The sequence below is a fragment of the Drosophila arizonae genome, chromosome 3 (genome assembly GCF_054131065.1).
Source record: "Drosophila arizonae isolate 15081-1271.41 chromosome 3, UAZ_ARI_1.0, whole genome shotgun sequence".
In the NCBI taxonomy this organism is placed as follows: Eukaryota; Metazoa; Arthropoda; class Insecta; order Diptera; family Drosophilidae; genus Drosophila; species Drosophila arizonae.
Window position 1 is genome coordinate 12943585 of NC_142923.1, and position 16554 is coordinate 12960138.

A 16554-nucleotide genomic window follows, 5' to 3' on the forward strand; every position below is an offset into this window, starting at 1 on the left:
GCTGCATATGTGTGTGTGTGTGTGTACGTGTGTTTGTTTGTGTTCGATATCGGTTACACGCCCCCCTTCCAACCAAGCCTGCTCATCTCAGCAACCCTTGGAGGTTATATTTCGGGGTGTGATAAGGCGAACGACTTCCAGGCACGCACAATTTAGAGCGGATCCAGCAGGAGCAGCGGCAGGAGTGGGAGTAGCATCGAGCTGCACCCAGAGGGGCAGCCACTTGAGTACTATGCATACACATATGTATATGTTTATGTATATGTTTATGTATATACGTCAGCCATATCGAATATGCATGTATCTGGGTTAGGCCACACAGCTGTGCGCCCTGCGGCATTATGTGTGGCATGTAAAAATATAAGCACATAAAACTGCACTTTTCCTAATTGCGCCAGGGAGAAGCAGAAGCACCAATAGAGAGAGATGGAAAGCGGGACGGAGAGAGAGGCACAAAGTCTGTTTGTCAAATATTCGAAAAACCAAATCGGCGATAAAGACACATGCATATAGTTCAAGTCAAATATATATATATATAAACATATATATATATGTATATGAACTAATGCATGTCAGGGGAAAGATCTAGCAAATGCACACGTGCGCCGCTAATTGCAGTCGCAGCAGAGTTGTCGAGCTATGTGCAGAGCTGGGTTGCCCTTATAAATATAGAGTGAAAAATCTGTGCAGACGGGTTCGAGCGGGGTCGATGGCAGCAGCATTGCCTTAGAGAGAAAGTTCTATGGTTAGTATATGTATTCTCAGAAGTTAGAACTTGTATTTTATATAAGTCTAAATAATTTTAAAAATTACAAAAAAAAATTATATTTTTTTTTGTAAAACATTATCAAAATTATTTCTTCATTTCCAATTCAAAATACCAAAGGTCTGACAGCCCTGTTTGATATCTAGAAAGGAAATGATAAGTACAGCAACACTTACCTAAGCGAAGGGTGCATCCTTTTACGCATCAACAGTTTTTATAGTTGTTTGGCCTATCACTTGGTTTGTACGCTCGAAATTTCTTTGGAAATGTTGGGGAGCGAGCAGTGCGGAGGGGGCGTTACTCTGCCACGCAGTGAATCACTTTTAGGGCGTGTAACCAAAGTGCATCTGTGTGCATGTGTGTGTGCCTCACTTTGTAATTTATGCATTCGTGTAGGTAATGAGCTTGGAATTTATACGCAAATACCATGTAATTTGCTCATTAACAAATTGTTATAGTTTAGGCTTAGTACATGCATTTTGGGGCTCATTCGCAGGGCTGACCGTACCTTTTTTAGACAGCGCCTATCGAGTGTTGTTGGGCACTTGAAGTGCCACAGATTGTGCTGACTATTCATGTCCTTTGCACGCCGCTCTCGAACCACTTCAGTTTCCCACCCCTGTTCCAGCGCGATTGGAAGGCGTCTCATGTGTCCCATTATAACTCAATTTTCCATTTTCAATTGCGTATAATTTTATTTTTGACATATTAAATTAATATTGACACATTGACAGCTGCCGGTTCGTCAAATTTGCCGACAGCCTGCCAAAACAAACTCCCACCCGTCCCGATCTAACAGTCCATTACGAAAACTATCAACGACCATGTCCGAGTCGCAGTCTCAGCCCCAGTCTCTGTCTCTCCCGACGTCTCAGTTTTGACGAACGGCTGTCGCTGTCGACCACCCGCTGACAATGTTCTGTGCTGCGATCAACCAATGCGGGCGCTGATCGAAGCTATGAACGAGAGAATGAGAGTAGCAGCAGAGTGACGCACGGTGGAATACCCTCTGTTTAGCTATGCAAGAGAAATTTAGAGGAGAGTAGAGTTTGGTAGACTAGATTAGAGTAGAGTAGCTAAAGTGGGGAAGGCTTCAGTAGAGATCGGTAATATTGCTCCAACTAGAGTTGAGTAGAGCTGAGTAGAGCAGAATAAAGCTAGAAACACTTGAGTAGAGTAGAGTAAAAACAAAAAACGAATTGAATAAAACAGTTCCTTTAATTATAAATCTGAATTATAAATATGTTTATCAATGCTTATCAAAGAAGACCACTTACTACGATTTAATTTAAAAGCTCTTAACATAAAATATCATAAAGACAATGATATCGTTTGTATTTTGGAATGCAGTGAAGGGTTTGACCTCATTTCATAATGATGTCTACAATATGAAATCGGATATCTTATTCTACAATTAGAGCACGTGTCAAGAGATAATTATGATTTAGAATAATTATATAGATGGGAGTTTCATTCCTTATCTGCTTATACATACTATGCAACCATATACCCTTTTTTAACCCCATCTACTCAATGCAGGGTATAGAAAAATAAAAAATATTTGCTTTAATTTGTCGAATTCGTGCGCTAATCATGCGCAACGTTTACTTTTGGTGAAATTTTTAATTGCCGCTTGAAACGCCAGAGAACAAATGTGAGCCATGGGCTTTACTTCCGTGGAAATCGGCAGTGTCATCATTTTGGGTTTGTGTATTGTTGGGGTGTGTGGTAAGTGTGTCTGTGTGTGTATGTGTGTATGTCGTGTGCGTCTGGCGTTTCCCTTTATCTAAAACGCGCCTGGGAAAGCGCGAGCTGGCTTAATTGATAGTTAGATAGATGTGTATGGTTGAATGGCCGAATAGAAGCACATCGAAACAAATACGTTACAAATGGCATCTCGCACAAAGGTTCACGTTTTTAATAGCTCAATGCGTATCTGCTTGGATTCGCCCAAATTGGTCGATGGGTTCGAAGTGCAAAGTAAACATTAAATTGGCGCAAACTAACAAATTGACCTTTGTTTTAGCCCCTGAAATGGTTTTTTGGGTTGGGCTAAGGTCTGTATATGGTGCTGCGTGCGTGATCTAGAAGCGAACATTAATTGATAATATATTATATATCGATATATTTTATAACTTGTAGTTTGCACCTCGTAAAAAAAGAAACTGAAATTAAAAGTGAATTTAGATAAAAATTAAATTGACAGATTATATTACTTAAAAATTTAAATTGAATTGATTTGCAGTATTTTTTTTTTTATAAAATTATTTTTATTATTTATTTATATTATTTATTTATTTATTTTTTTTTAATAAAAATTCAAAACTGCAACTTCAAGCAAATTACCTAAACATGCAAAAAAAATATAAATATGTATGTATATTGTAATTTTATTTCTGTATACCGTCTTCAATTGAATAATAAATTGTTCCACTCATAAATGAGTTGTTAGCTTAAAGCATTCATTTTTGTGCACTTTATGCTCTCTTTAAACACATCACAGATCTCCTGGCATTCGGTGGCCAATTTATCTCCGACATTGATGTATACAAAGTATCTTAATGCCTTTCTCTGCTCGGCTGTTCTCGGACACATTTCGTTGCACGCAATTCAATTTCATTGCACCGTGGAAACATTTTGTTCCTTGGCTGCTTATGAATGAACTTTCCGCCGACAGTCCGAGAACAGTCAGAGTCAGCGCTGAGCTCTTGGCTGGGCTGGTCTCTGTCTCAACGGGCTGTGGGCTGGGCAGTCCATCATCGCAACGCACCGCGCTGTAACGTCCCGCCATGACCTGCGGTCTTCCTGAAGTTGGCTTCGTGTTCGCTTCATTGAAGCGTGCCAATTTTTATTGAAATGTTTCGGCATCTTCTGTTGTGCGTTTACGTATTTTAGTTTCGAGAGGGTAGCATAGCTTTTTTATCATTTGTGTAGTGATTAGAGAAGGCGAGTGAGAAAGAGAGAGGGAAATAGTCGGAGAAACAGAGAGAGAGAGAGAGAGAGAGAGAGAGAGAGAAAAAAAAGAAAGAAGAGAAGTCGTAAAAGAGATAGAGCGAGAGATAGAGATATATAGATAATAGATAGATGATAGAGAGACGCATAGAGAGAGAGTGAGAAAGAGAAACAAAAAGACAGACAGAGATGTTGTGAAAGAGAGAAATAAAGTGGGAGAGAGAAAGAGGGAGATAGAGAGAGATAAACACAGAGGAAGCTAATGCGCTGAGAGAAAGACGGAGAATGATTGATATAGAGTCATAGAGACTGAGGGAGAGAGAGAGAGAGAGAGAGAGAGGAAAAGAGCGAGAGATAGGGAGATAGAGGGAGGGAGAGATGAAAGGAGCAGAGCAAAGTCATATATAGAGAGAGATACAAAACGACAGACGTGAATAGAGATAATGAGAGATAAAGAAACAGAGACAATCATCTATGCAAATAAAAAAAATATAAAAAATAAATATACTATAAGACCCCCTATAGATATGAAAGAGTATTCAACCTTCAGCACGCCGATCTTTCCTGATTCATATTCATCTTTAATTTGTTGCATGCTTTACTCGTGCCTTTTTATGGCATTTTTGGTGGCGACACAGCCGTTGTCGGCAATGTTGTTACTGCTCTGTTTTTGCGCGCATATAACGACTGCAATATTAATTATTTATTGTATTTTTTGTTTTGTCGCTTTCGGTTTGTTAACGTTTATCAGCTGACAACAGACGGCAATTATTTACCACTGAAAAATGTCGCCAGTTCGGACAGGAATAGTCCGGCTTAAATTCTGTTTAAAAATTAATTAATTGATTTATTTATAGATTGATCACGATTTTCAATGCAATTGTTTGATCAAACTATTTTTTATATTCTTTGAAGTTGTTTAGTGATTTCCACTTTAAAGGAAATGCTTGCATTTTTCGAGAGGAAAATCCCAAAACCGTTGAACGAAACAGGTTTTCCGTGTGACTACAAAATGCAGTAGAATTTGTTTGTGCTAAACGAAATTTATTCTTCGCATTTTGTTTGTGTTTATATTTATTTTGTTTATGAAACAGCTTAATTTAATATTTAATCCCGTTTACTTCCCGTTGAACTGGTTTGCGTTGAACGTTCTTGAATATGATTTCTCTATACATGATTACATCCCTAGCAGGAATCAATTTGATGTATGAAGTGTTGAAATATTTTAATTTATTTATAATTATATAATATTGTATATTAATGCTACCATATTATATTATTTTATAGCTGTGATGGGGAAATATTTGTTTAATTTTTGCTAATAAAATAATAAATATTAAAAAATACCATATTGGATTTTTTAAACAATTAAATGAATTTTCTAAAACGTGTACTAGACATTATGTTCCCATAATTCTAAAATGAAAAACCTAAAACTAAACTAAATAATAGGAATAGGTTTCAATAATAATTGAAACCTTTATATTGTACTAAATTTTCATGGAGTGATAGGTGAAATCAAGTGTAAAGAGGAGCTTAAAACTGTTTTAATAAATATAAATCTATAACACAATCTAAACTTTTTCTTGATGAAATATATAAGATATGCCAAATATCCGCATTCATTGCGAACAGAAACAGTCTATGGATGCTTGTATCAAGCTGGTTGTTGAACTTACTCAATGAGCTGTGAAATTCTGTGTTTTGTTTTCTATATGTATTTACATATGAATCTATACACCTGCATTATGCCCATTGTGTCGAATCTTTTTGGCTGCTTGATTGCGATACTCGGTAATCCTCAAATGATCATGTTCGTGACCTGCAAAGCAAACTGAAGTCCATTCATCTCAATTGAAAGTTCAAGGCAGAGCTGAGGTGACTGGTTGGCATTGATATTTACCTTATTTTATATTTAGAAACTCAATTTTGTACACGTGCATCAATCACAACCGGCAAACAGTAGAATCGACCACAATTGCTCACAGTTGATCAGTTGAGGTGCTCCGATCTGTTCTACTGCAATTATTTGGCAATGTACGGAGCAATTTGTAAATACAAATATTTATATATATACTTCAATAAATGTATATCTACATACTTACACGCAAATCAGGAAACACAAAGCAGAAGCAAATACAAATGACAAAAACAACAACACTAAGGGTACTTCACGTGCTTGGGCTGCATTCGTTTGGCTTTTGCATGCCAAAGCAAAGCAAATGCATGAACAGTTGTTGTTGTGTTTGCTTTGCTTTGCTTTACAATACTGCAGTCGACGCTGACGCTGACGCTGACTGTCGTCGCTGGCAGCGCTGATTAAGCAGCAAAAGCTAAGGTGCTTGCATTCTGGCCGGTCAGTGATAACTGTCACCTGCCCAACACCGAACGCGCCAAGTGACTGGCCGAGTGAATTCAAATCAATTTTGCAGTAAATGCATTTAAAGTATTTTTATTAAAGGTTTTCAAATTAAAAACCCTGTTCTATCAAGCAAATATAAAGGTGATTAAGAAGTTGTTTATTGAAATCAAATGAAAGATATTCAATGTTAAAAAATAATATTAATTTTTGAAGTGAAGTACATTCAGAATTTTGTTATGTATAAATTCAAAATTTAATTCTGTTTTAATCATACAATTGCCAAGTGAAAATAAAAATATTTATTAACGCAAAGTATAAAAGATTTTAGTTTGAAGTATTTAAAAAACCAAAATTGTCAGAATATTTAAATGGTGAAAATAAAATGCAAAATGAATATTTTTATAAATAGTATGTTTAATAAGATATAAGCGGCACTACAAACCCCTTTGTGATCTTAGTATCAAAGTTCTAACCATAATACAATTTTTGGTTTAATTTTTAAGTCTATAAATAGTTTTATATTGCCATTGGCATTGAGAAAATGACAAAAAATTTTCTCTGGCAATTAAAACAAATCATTTCAACTTTTTTTTACATAATTAACATTTATAGTAGAAAATATTTATGACCGTTTTATTTATTTTGCAACTGCAACAAATTGTTCATAAATTAGTCAATTAAACGCGAGACTACAAATAAAAAGGCATTTATGTGTGAAGTTGCAGCTGGGAATAGAACACGAAACCTTGGTCGACTGTGAGAGTTACAGCTGAGTTGGTACCTAGGCACGTCAGTAAATATATAAATATATACATATATATAAATGTACTGTTATTAGCTATAACAGTAAAACAAAGCACATACATACATGCATGTGTGATATGAGGAAAATAACAGAGCTCGTAAAGCAAGACTCGAGATTCGCTAAATGAAATTATATACATATCAAGTGCTTATCGTCATCTAGACTACATATACTATATAGTAAATATACGTGTGTATATATTTTCACGATACTCATGGCCGTAGAGCATTATAACATATTTAAGTTTGTTTGTAGAGCAACAGTTATAAAATATAAAAGATAAAAAATGTTTGGGTAGAAAGAATTTTGTTTCTTTTCTTTCTACTTTTAAGCAGTAAAAAACTTTACGGTTATTATAAGTAAGTGGTAGATTAGATATATATAATATATACAAATTATCTGTTAATCTGTCATTAGGCAAATCGTTTCACATTAGAGGTTAACCATATAAGTCCAATAAGAATGCAGTCCCGCCTGTTCTACTTTTTATGCGCAATTCATAAATTTTATGAATAATTTTATAATGATGAAATGCAGTTGGTGGATTACAAACAAATGATTTAATCAGACACTGGATCAAGAATTGGAAAAAATTTACATATAAAGCCGAATATTAAAATACTCTTTGTTGAGAATATATATATTAAAAATACATAATATTATCGAAGAAAAAATATACTATAGGAAAAAAATAATAGAATCAACTAAAAGTAGATACAAAATCAGAATTAAATTAAAAACAATTTTATTTATATTATTATAGGCAATAATTGAAATCAGTTTCAAGTTAAACAATTATATTATATTAAGATTTAGTTTTGCTGTAACTATCATCAGTAAATTGGAGAACTCAAAGCATTGCTATTGATTGATTTTAATGATTTAATTGACTTAAATGATCTGATGAATATGGAATATAATCTTAGATGAAATTAGTGATGGCAAACTAATTGACTTTGTTCCAATTTTAAATAGCTTTTTAAGTTGTCTTAAAATCGTAACCGTTTCAGCTTCTTCTATGTTCTCCTTTTCACTACCATCCATATCGAATGCAAAGTTTCAATCATGTACTCATAAGAATTATCAACAGAAAAGCATCGTACTATTAAATTAGATCGTAATATTATTAGAGACAAAAGCATCGATGTTGCAAGGTATCAGGCATTTATATTTGGCCAAACATTAGGTTTATTAAATCGGTTTATTAAATAAAATATATTTGGTTAAATAAAAGAAAATTTTCGATTACTTGTATCATGAAAACATTATGTTAAATATCCCACTCCTCTGCACCATCACCTAAAAAGCCGGCAGTGAGTTTAGAGAATAAACGTTCAGACACAGATTTCGGCAGAGTTCCTAAATACCAGGCAGGCGGTAGTTTTTTTTTGCTTTTTTTTTTTTTTTGTATGTTTGTATATACCATTTTTACGTTGATAGTAAGTGGTAAAGCCTGGGCAGATAGGCACAGATTTAATTCGTCATTGTATAAAAGTGATGTACGAATTAAATATCGAAATCAAGATATCGAGTAAGATATCGGTATCAACGTGCGAACATCCTTGATACCAGAAATATCGATACCTTCTCATGTCCCTAATCTAGTCTAATCTAATTTATTGTTGCGATTATTCGTAGCATCACTAGATGATTTATCTATAACTATATGTAATTTATTTGAAATTGTTCCATTGTTTCCGTGTCAAATACAAATGGAATAATAAATATTAACTAGATTAAATGGAATTAATCATTAAAGGCAATGAAAAGGCCTACGCAGGGTATTAAAACTATTGCACTAGCCGGTTATTTAAGGTAATGAGGAAACACATAGGCAACATGTTTTTACATTTGCGTAATCAAACAACATTAGCTGCAAATGTTGACGCGCTTATGCAAATCTGAATTAGCCGAAGCTGTACTTCAATTGGAACTGGATATATGTTAATCTGGCGCTCATAAGTGGAATTTTAATTGGTATTTCAGATGCAGCTGCAGTCGAGATCTTTGCTCTGTTGCGTAGTGCTAGCCATATGTGGACTCTACTCGGACGCCTATCGTATACTGTTTATGGGTCCGTTCCCAGCGCCCAGTCACTGGATGTGGCTGGAGCACTTTCAACGGGATCTCTTGAAGCGTGGACATCACGTGACCAGCCTCAACAATCATCCCACAAAGACACCACATGAGAATCTCACTGAGATCATACTCAATCCCATCTTTGATATACCCAAGCACTGTGAGTATTATATGTATATTTAAATAATTATATAAAATTATATGTTTTTATAGTTCCCAAGGAAAACTTGTTCACCATGCGCTATGCCAGCGATTTTCAGAATCTGCAAATGTATTGGAAAATCGGCGAATTGACGACGGAACACGCTTTGCAGGATCCACAGGTGAAGCGATTGATCGAGAGTCAGGACGAACATTACGATCTGGTCATACTGGAGCAATACTTTCACGAGGCCTTCCTGATGTTTGGCCACAAGTTCAAGTGTCCCGTGGTCACAATTGGCACCATGGGCTATGCGGACAACATGGACCATGCCATGGGCATACTGACGCCCTGGTCTTTTATACCTCATCTACTGCTGTCGCATACGGACAAGATGAGTTTCAGCCAACGAGCATACAATTCGTATCTGTCCCTATATGATGTCGTCATTAGGCGTTGGTACTACATGCCACGCATGCAGCAGATAGCCGAGAAGTACTTCGGGTCGGCCATCAAAGGTGGGTGGGATGAAATTGAAGTCCTAATGTACAGCTGCTCAATATTATTCACACTTCTTAGGTGCCTTGCCCAATGTGCTAGACTTGGAGCGAAACATTTCCTTGATGTTGATCAATAGCCATCGAAGCGTCGATCTACCACGCCCCAGCATGCCAGGGCTGATTAATGTGGGCGGTGCGCATATACAGCCCGCCCAGAAGCTGCCAGAGGATATACAGAGATTTATGGATAATGCCACGCACGGTGTGGTCTACTTCAGCTTAGGCTCGTATATGAAGAGCACGGATATGCCACCCGAGAAGACGGCGCAGTTCCTTCAAGCCTTCGGCAGACTGAAGCAGCAGGTGCTGTGGAAGTATGAGAATGCCTCGATTGGCCAATTGCCGGCAAATGTGATGATAAGGAAGTGGATGCCACAGAACGACATTCTGGCACATCCGAATCTCAAGCTATTCATCACGCACGGCGGCATCTTTGGCACCCAGGAGGGCATATATTGGGGCGTGCCGATGCTGTGCATTCCCCTGTTCGGGGATCAGCACAGGAATACGATCAAGTCCGTGCGTGAAGGATATGCGCGTTCCATGAATTTTGCACAGCTGAATGTCGAGGATTTGGTGAGCAACATCGAGGCGTTGATCTATGAGCCCGCTTACAAGCGTAGCGCCTTGGAGATCTCCAAGCGTTTCCGCGACAATCCGATACATCCTCTGGAGGAAGCCAGCTATTGGATAGAGTACATCATCAGGCACCGCGGAGCGCGGTACCTGAAATCCCAAGGTGCCCACATGCCGCTCTATCAGTATCTGCTGCTCGATGTGATTGGCTGCGCTCTGCTCGCCCTGTGGCTGGCTGTGTGGCTGCCCTGGCGCATGCTGCGCAAGCTCTACAATTGGTGGGCGCTGACAGCGGCTACTGCGCAGAAACAAGAAACTAAGAAACATCTGTGAAATTTTTAAGAAATTGTTTAGTATGTAATCATATTATAGAAATAAAGAATTTTACTGTTAAAGAACGGTGATAATGGAAGAGTAGAAGAGGGAGCGTATACTAGTTCTTCTACATATATATTTACAGAGATGTCTATACAAGCACATTAACTTCACTCTTCACACTTACATTCAAGAGGAGAAATAAGCATATGCAAAACAGCTTGCAGAGAGCTTGACTGATATGACTTTTATAAGAGAAGCACACATCATCTGAAGCAAATATTATTTCATATAAGTCATTTGGTGCGCATATTTAAAGTGTATATCATACATGAAGCGCTGAGTATAAGAGCCGCACGACTCAGCGCTCCTTTCAAGTCATTCTCTTTTGCTGCATATTCGTAGCGCTTATAGCGGTCTCAAGCAGGTTATAAGACTGAGCTTTAGCTCAGTGTGTGGTTAGCCGCGGAGAGCGCAAGTTCAAGTCCGTTTGGGCGCAAAAGTTTATCGAAATTGTGACTTCAAAGTGTTGCCTACTTTTAGGCAGCGATAAAAGTAAAAGCCAAACTAATATAATAAAAAATGTAGCATACTTTTATGCAACAAAAAAAATTGATTTATGTAATAATTATTATAACACGCTAACAAATGTGAAAAGTGCTTTGAAATTATTATTAAAAACTAAAGAAAATGTACTCAGCTTATTAAATGAAAACTTATTGACATAACGATCGTCCACTGTACTTGTGCAATCTAATAAAATTCTCACTCACACGCACACACGGATACACAGTTGCCGGCATCAGTTAAAGGTAAGTGGCATAGTTGTTGCCCAGCATTATCTATATATACAATTTTATTTTTCTTTTTCTATGAATAATTTATGTCCCAATTAATTAAATCGAAATAGGCAAATGGAAAAATTTAACGAAAATAAATCCAAATCGCATGGCATATATTGTGCGCGCTGTGTTTTTAGTTATTTTGCTGTTGCTGTTGTTGTTGTTGTTTTCTTTTTTTTTTTTTTCAAATTGTGTTCTCTGCTGCTAGCAGAAATCACGAACTAACAGACAACTCCAGCCTCGATGCACATAAAACGCCCTCGCACTGCACGTTCTTTTTTTCAGCTTTTTTGCCAAGTCAAGTCTGTAGCTCATTGTCACACATGGAGCACATGGAAGCTGTTTAGCTATGCTGCAAATGAAATGGTAAAGTATGCGAGCTTGTAAAATATGTTAATAAAGGGACGACTAGGTTGTTGGGCTATACAAGTACATAGGAGACAGACAGAAGATTCATATAAAATATATTACTTATATCACCATGGAATCTTCTTAATTACTATTTTATGGCAAATTGTTTTTAACTTTTAGTCCATGTCGTATTTTGATTATCCAAAATTAGATGAAATGAAGTCTATTTAAATATTATTATTAAGAAGGACTTACTTAACAACCACTCATGAATATAAATTTCAATTATAAGCTTAGATTTTTTCATAGTGCACAACACTATTCTACCGATGGCTTTATAACTGTAGTTTACATTTAGTTGAGACATTTTCTATTGGCCACATTGAAATGATTTAATTATCACTAAGTTAATTGCCACCATCTTTTAGTTTGTCATTATCATCGACTCCGAACTCCACACACAACTCAATTTCATTTTGTTATCGTATGATTTCATCATCGAACTTGTTTATTTCCCTCGAAATCATAAATCTGAGCTCAAGTCCTTGAAAGCGCATTTGTTAAGTTTTTCTTTTTTCCATATACTGAAATATATATACATTTACTTTTTTTATATATCTATAATATATAAATATATTCATTTACCTTTATCATTAGCTACATGAACCTCTCTGAGTAACAGTCGCAGCTTGATACGAGACTTTCTCTGCATTAACTTTTGTTTTTGTTATTTGCCCTTTATTTATTATTATTTTTTTTTTTTGGCAATTTATCCATCAATCATTTCTAAAGAAATTCAACTTTTCTGTAGATATATAATGCTTCTTAAGCATTTCAACAGCTAATCAAACGAGACATGTCTCATATAATCGATTCTACTGGCTACTGTTTGAACACCCATTCGCCCTCCTGCTCTTCCTCCATTCGCTTTGGTGGTGCGTTTATGTCATATGGATCTCATTCACTTTCACTGCGATCACCTTGTGAAGGTTCAAGTGCGACTCCATTGTTGTCGGTGTTGTTGCTGCCGTTGTTACTGTGAGATAGAGGTATGTCTGGGTGCCCTTACCGGTTCAGCGGAGTGACCAAATGAAAGAGACTGTTCGCATAAGCACTGTCGCATCTTCGGCGCTTTCTGTATTGTATTGCTTAAATGGCTTTTATGTTGTCCGATTATAAATCGGGCACTGAATTTAATATACGTATAGCTGTTCGCCCGCTGCGAAACGAGAGCATGCAAATAATATTGTATATTTAATTTGACATCGTAACTCAAAACAGCGCCAAACTTAAAAAGCGAATATTCAATATTGAACACTTGACTGATTTTTCGTATTCAACCTTTTGTTAACTTCGACTCGAATTTTTGTTGTTTTGTTTTTTTTTTTTTACTTGCTAACGGTAATTTATAAGTTATGTACGTATATGTGTGTGCCTGTGCTTCAAATATAATTTAAATGATATTTGAGTGTTTACGTAATGAACAGAAACCGGACCTACGCCGGATCACACAACGTGGCACAAACGTAGTTCCGAGAGCGCATGAATGATGGTATCTGTGCCTAGCACGCCAACATTTTAATTCTTGATGGGCCACTTTACAGCTGTGAAGTCTGTTGCCAACGAACATGCTGAAAATAGATCGCTTTCAGTTAACACTACTTGAAATACCCTGTAAAGGGCTGGTCAAGTTGGTTTCGTTATTTGTTACACACCTCACCTTGATAGTGGTTTATTTTGGGAATCCAAATGATATTCGATTTGCTCAAAGCTTAAGAGTTGGGACAGGTGTTCTTTATAGGCAAATATGAATAAGATACATTCATAAACAAAGATATACATATATGCAGACAGAACAACAGACGAAGTAGCCTACATCAACTCATTTTCGACCGCTAAGAATTAGTTTAAGCATCAAGTAATCCAATTTATGTATTCATGCTAAATAAATACACCTTATTCGCTCAATTACACACGCTCAATATTGGCTACCACATAGGGCAAAAATAGTACTCTAGTCAGTAGTGCTCGACTAAGATATACCCTGAGTTGTTTTTCTTTCCATTTTTACACACATTCATAGAAATACCTAGATCTATTCAGGGCATCAATCGACCATGAATATATCTACAATATAGGCTCCGTCAGTCAGTTACATACATATATTAACACAAAACCCATATACCCCGCTCGCCCATTTTCAATGTGTTCAGGTTATAAAAAAGAATCGCCATCAAGTTCAATTTATATAATCTTTTAGCGCCAGCCCAGAAACCGGCTAAACTATTCTGAGCAAATTTACATAAAAGTCATCGCCATAAAAAAAAATACACAAAAAAAAAAGCTTTGAGTGGTGTCTATAAAAATTGAAGTTAGCAAACGAAATCGAAATTTTGAGATTTCGAGATAAATTTGGTAATACGATTGATGAGAGCTCTAAGCCCAAAGACAGACACTATACATCCGCTTTGATAATTAGCAAGTGCTTCAGCTGATTTGCGACATTTCAGAGCATGCATAATATTTACTATTCGGTAATAGAACATAGAACAATTTTTTCGAGAAATGCAAACGAGTTGGTCAAATATCAAAAACAATGACAAAAAGTAAACAAACTGCTTTTCCGGCAACTGCTTCCTTTTATTTTAAACATAAAAAACTCATCGTAAAAAAAAAAAAAAAAAAAAAAAAAAAAAAACAATATATGTACAAATTTTTTGCGTGACCACAACTTTGCATTGCTTACACACTTATGTCATCAGTATATCAGGCCTAAGTTGAACTCTCTTTCGTAAGAACGCAGCGATCTCATTTAAAATACCAGGGGTAAGAGATAGTAAATTTTAACTATTTACTTTTTTTTATTTAAAAGAAATTTTTTTTTTGCCATAAATATATTACTGCTATAAATTAAACATTTTTTTTCTTTTTTTTTTTTTAATTAATAATTAATTTATTCAAATAGTTTTTTTTTTAGAATTTAGGTGTAAATAAATTTTTTGCATTACTTTCATAACTTAAAAAGTTCAATATTTTAAATACAAACAATTTTATTTATTTTTGAAACAAATTTATTTGGTTATATTTAGGATCGCAGTTTGGAATTAAAAAAAAAAAAAAAACAAAATTCGAAAAAGTTCAAAACTCCAGTAAAAACAAAAACAATACGAAGACGAGCTGCGAGAGCACGTGATGTACTGTCACAGCTCATGGTTGGCTTTTTCCTTTTTAATAATTTTATTATTTTGTATGTTTAAATGTGAGTGTGGCCGGCTGACTGTAAAGTCTGTGCAGCTTTTGTAATTAGGCGAGCAGCTGAAATGCTCATTTAAATGTAATTTGAAATCAGCTTTTATTTTGTTTCTTTCGTTGTAGTTTTTATCGTTTTTGGTTGTTTTTGGTCAGCTGAGGTGACAAATTAGGGCCCCGGCAAGGTCATGTGAGGGGCGTCCATTAGCCATGAAGCTGGCACCTCTACACACTCTGCGTGTGCATCTCGTTTCATTTTCAGCCTTTGAACTCGCATCTCTGCCTCTGTATGTCTCCCTCTCTCTCTATCTGTCTTTCTTTGTCTGTCTTTCCCTCTCTATTTCTTTATTTGTTGTTTGATTGGAAAGTTGTTGTTTTGTGCACATTGTTGAGCATTGCGAGCACCCTTTGATAAACAAATGATGCAAAACATAATTTGAACATAATGTCAGCGCCATTATGCAAATCATCGTAAATACATTGACCTGCATTGATGGCAATATTTGTATTTGCTTGTGTCTGCCAACAATCAAATAACAGATTAAAGAAGTTGTTTGCCAAATTGTATTTTGGTTTGAAAAACGTCCAAATATTTGTTAGCCTGGAAGGCGCAAACATGTGCCTCAGTTTAGTATATCTAACAATCTATGACCTGATTTCAATCAAAGCGGTTATCAAGCCGAAGGCATATATACCTGCATCCTTAAGATATACAGACTCATGATTGTTGATGATTGACAAATCAATAGACGAGTCTGCGCTTTATACATATGAATAGATGGAAAGATATGAATATTATATATCCATATAATTTCAGGCGCCTTCCAATAAAATCATATGGATGAACGTCACGATCTCGAAACCTATAAGAGCTAGACACTTTAAACAAACTTGTTCTACATGTGCTACAGTCGCATCGCATACACAAGTATAAGGCTTGTTTCAAATAACTTGTTCTTTCATTTGCCTAAAATCATCCAAAATCAATCTGGTTCATAGTAGGGATACCATATTTGGAATATGTAAATATAGATTTTTTTTATAGTTTTGTAAACCTATCTCCTGAGAACAGTAATTATAATTATATTGTACTTCAAGCATATTTATCAGCTAGACATTAAAACACCTTAGAATGGTTAAAATTAAAAATTTAATATTCCTTATGCCATTAGCGAGAATTTATCTTCCAAAGTAGGAGTTATATCTTCAGCGATTAAGATAGTATACTACATATGACAAGAAGAGAAATATTATTAAGAAAATCAAGCTAACAAAAAAAAAAAAAATAGTTTGGAGCTGCATATAAAAGTTTCCTGATTCGAACTGTGCCAAGGTTCCTAAACAAATGCTTAAACACATATTCAATCTATTATGTTTGACATATTAAAAATACATTTAGATCCATCTATGGTTGTATGGAAATTATAAATTCAGCTGAATATCAAAACAAATTCTTGAATAGCATGTTTTGTACACATTTTAGAAAAAAATAAATTATGAATAAGAGTTGTCTAAGCAGCTATAACAGAATACGTTTATATGTATGTATATATCA

General features: G+C 35.6%; 1 protein-coding gene and 1 long non-coding RNA gene across 3 annotated transcripts; one reads left to right on the top strand and one right to left on the bottom strand.

Annotated features, from left to right (window-relative positions):
* Window positions 1-4716: 4716 nt before the first annotated feature.
* Window positions 4717-6066, bottom strand: LOC149269691 (uncharacterized). Its single transcript, XR_016269122.1, has 3 exons — window positions 5824-6066; window positions 5622-5737; window positions 4717-5552 (listed from the first exon to the last, which is right to left on the bottom strand). It is a non-coding gene; the product is annotated as an uncharacterized LOC149269691 (long non-coding RNA).
* Ugt301D1 (UDP-glycosyltransferase family 301 member D1) lies at window positions 6060-10640 on the top strand. Of its 2 annotated transcripts, none has more exons than XM_018004265.2 (4): window positions 6060-6221; window positions 8872-9124; window positions 9178-9624; window positions 9686-10640. In XM_018004265.2, the coding sequence occupies exons 2-4, from the start codon at window positions 8872-8874 to the stop codon at window positions 10573-10575; spliced, it is 1590 nt and encodes a 529-aa protein (XP_017859754.1). In that variant the 5' UTR covers window positions 6060-6221; the 3' UTR covers window positions 10576-10640. The 2 variants fall into 2 exon arrangements, with proteins under 2 accessions (XP_017859754.1, XP_089320408.1); XM_089464282.1 differs by lacking the exon at window positions 6060-6221 and adding an exon at window positions 8551-8700.
* The last annotated feature ends 5914 nt before the right edge of the window (window positions 10641-16554 follow it).

Coding starts and splice junctions, on each gene's coding strand:
- Ugt301D1 (XM_018004265.2), top strand. CDS start 8,872: ATGCAGCTGCAGTCGAGATCTTTGCTCTGTTGCGTAGTGCTAGCCATA. Junction 9,125..9,177: donor CTTTGATATACCCAAGCACT/GTGAGTATTATA, acceptor ATGTTTTTATAG/TTCCCAAGGAAAACTTGTTC. Junction 9,625..9,685: donor CTTCGGGTCGGCCATCAAAG/GTGGGTGGGATG, acceptor CACACTTCTTAG/GTGCCTTGCCCAATGTGCTA.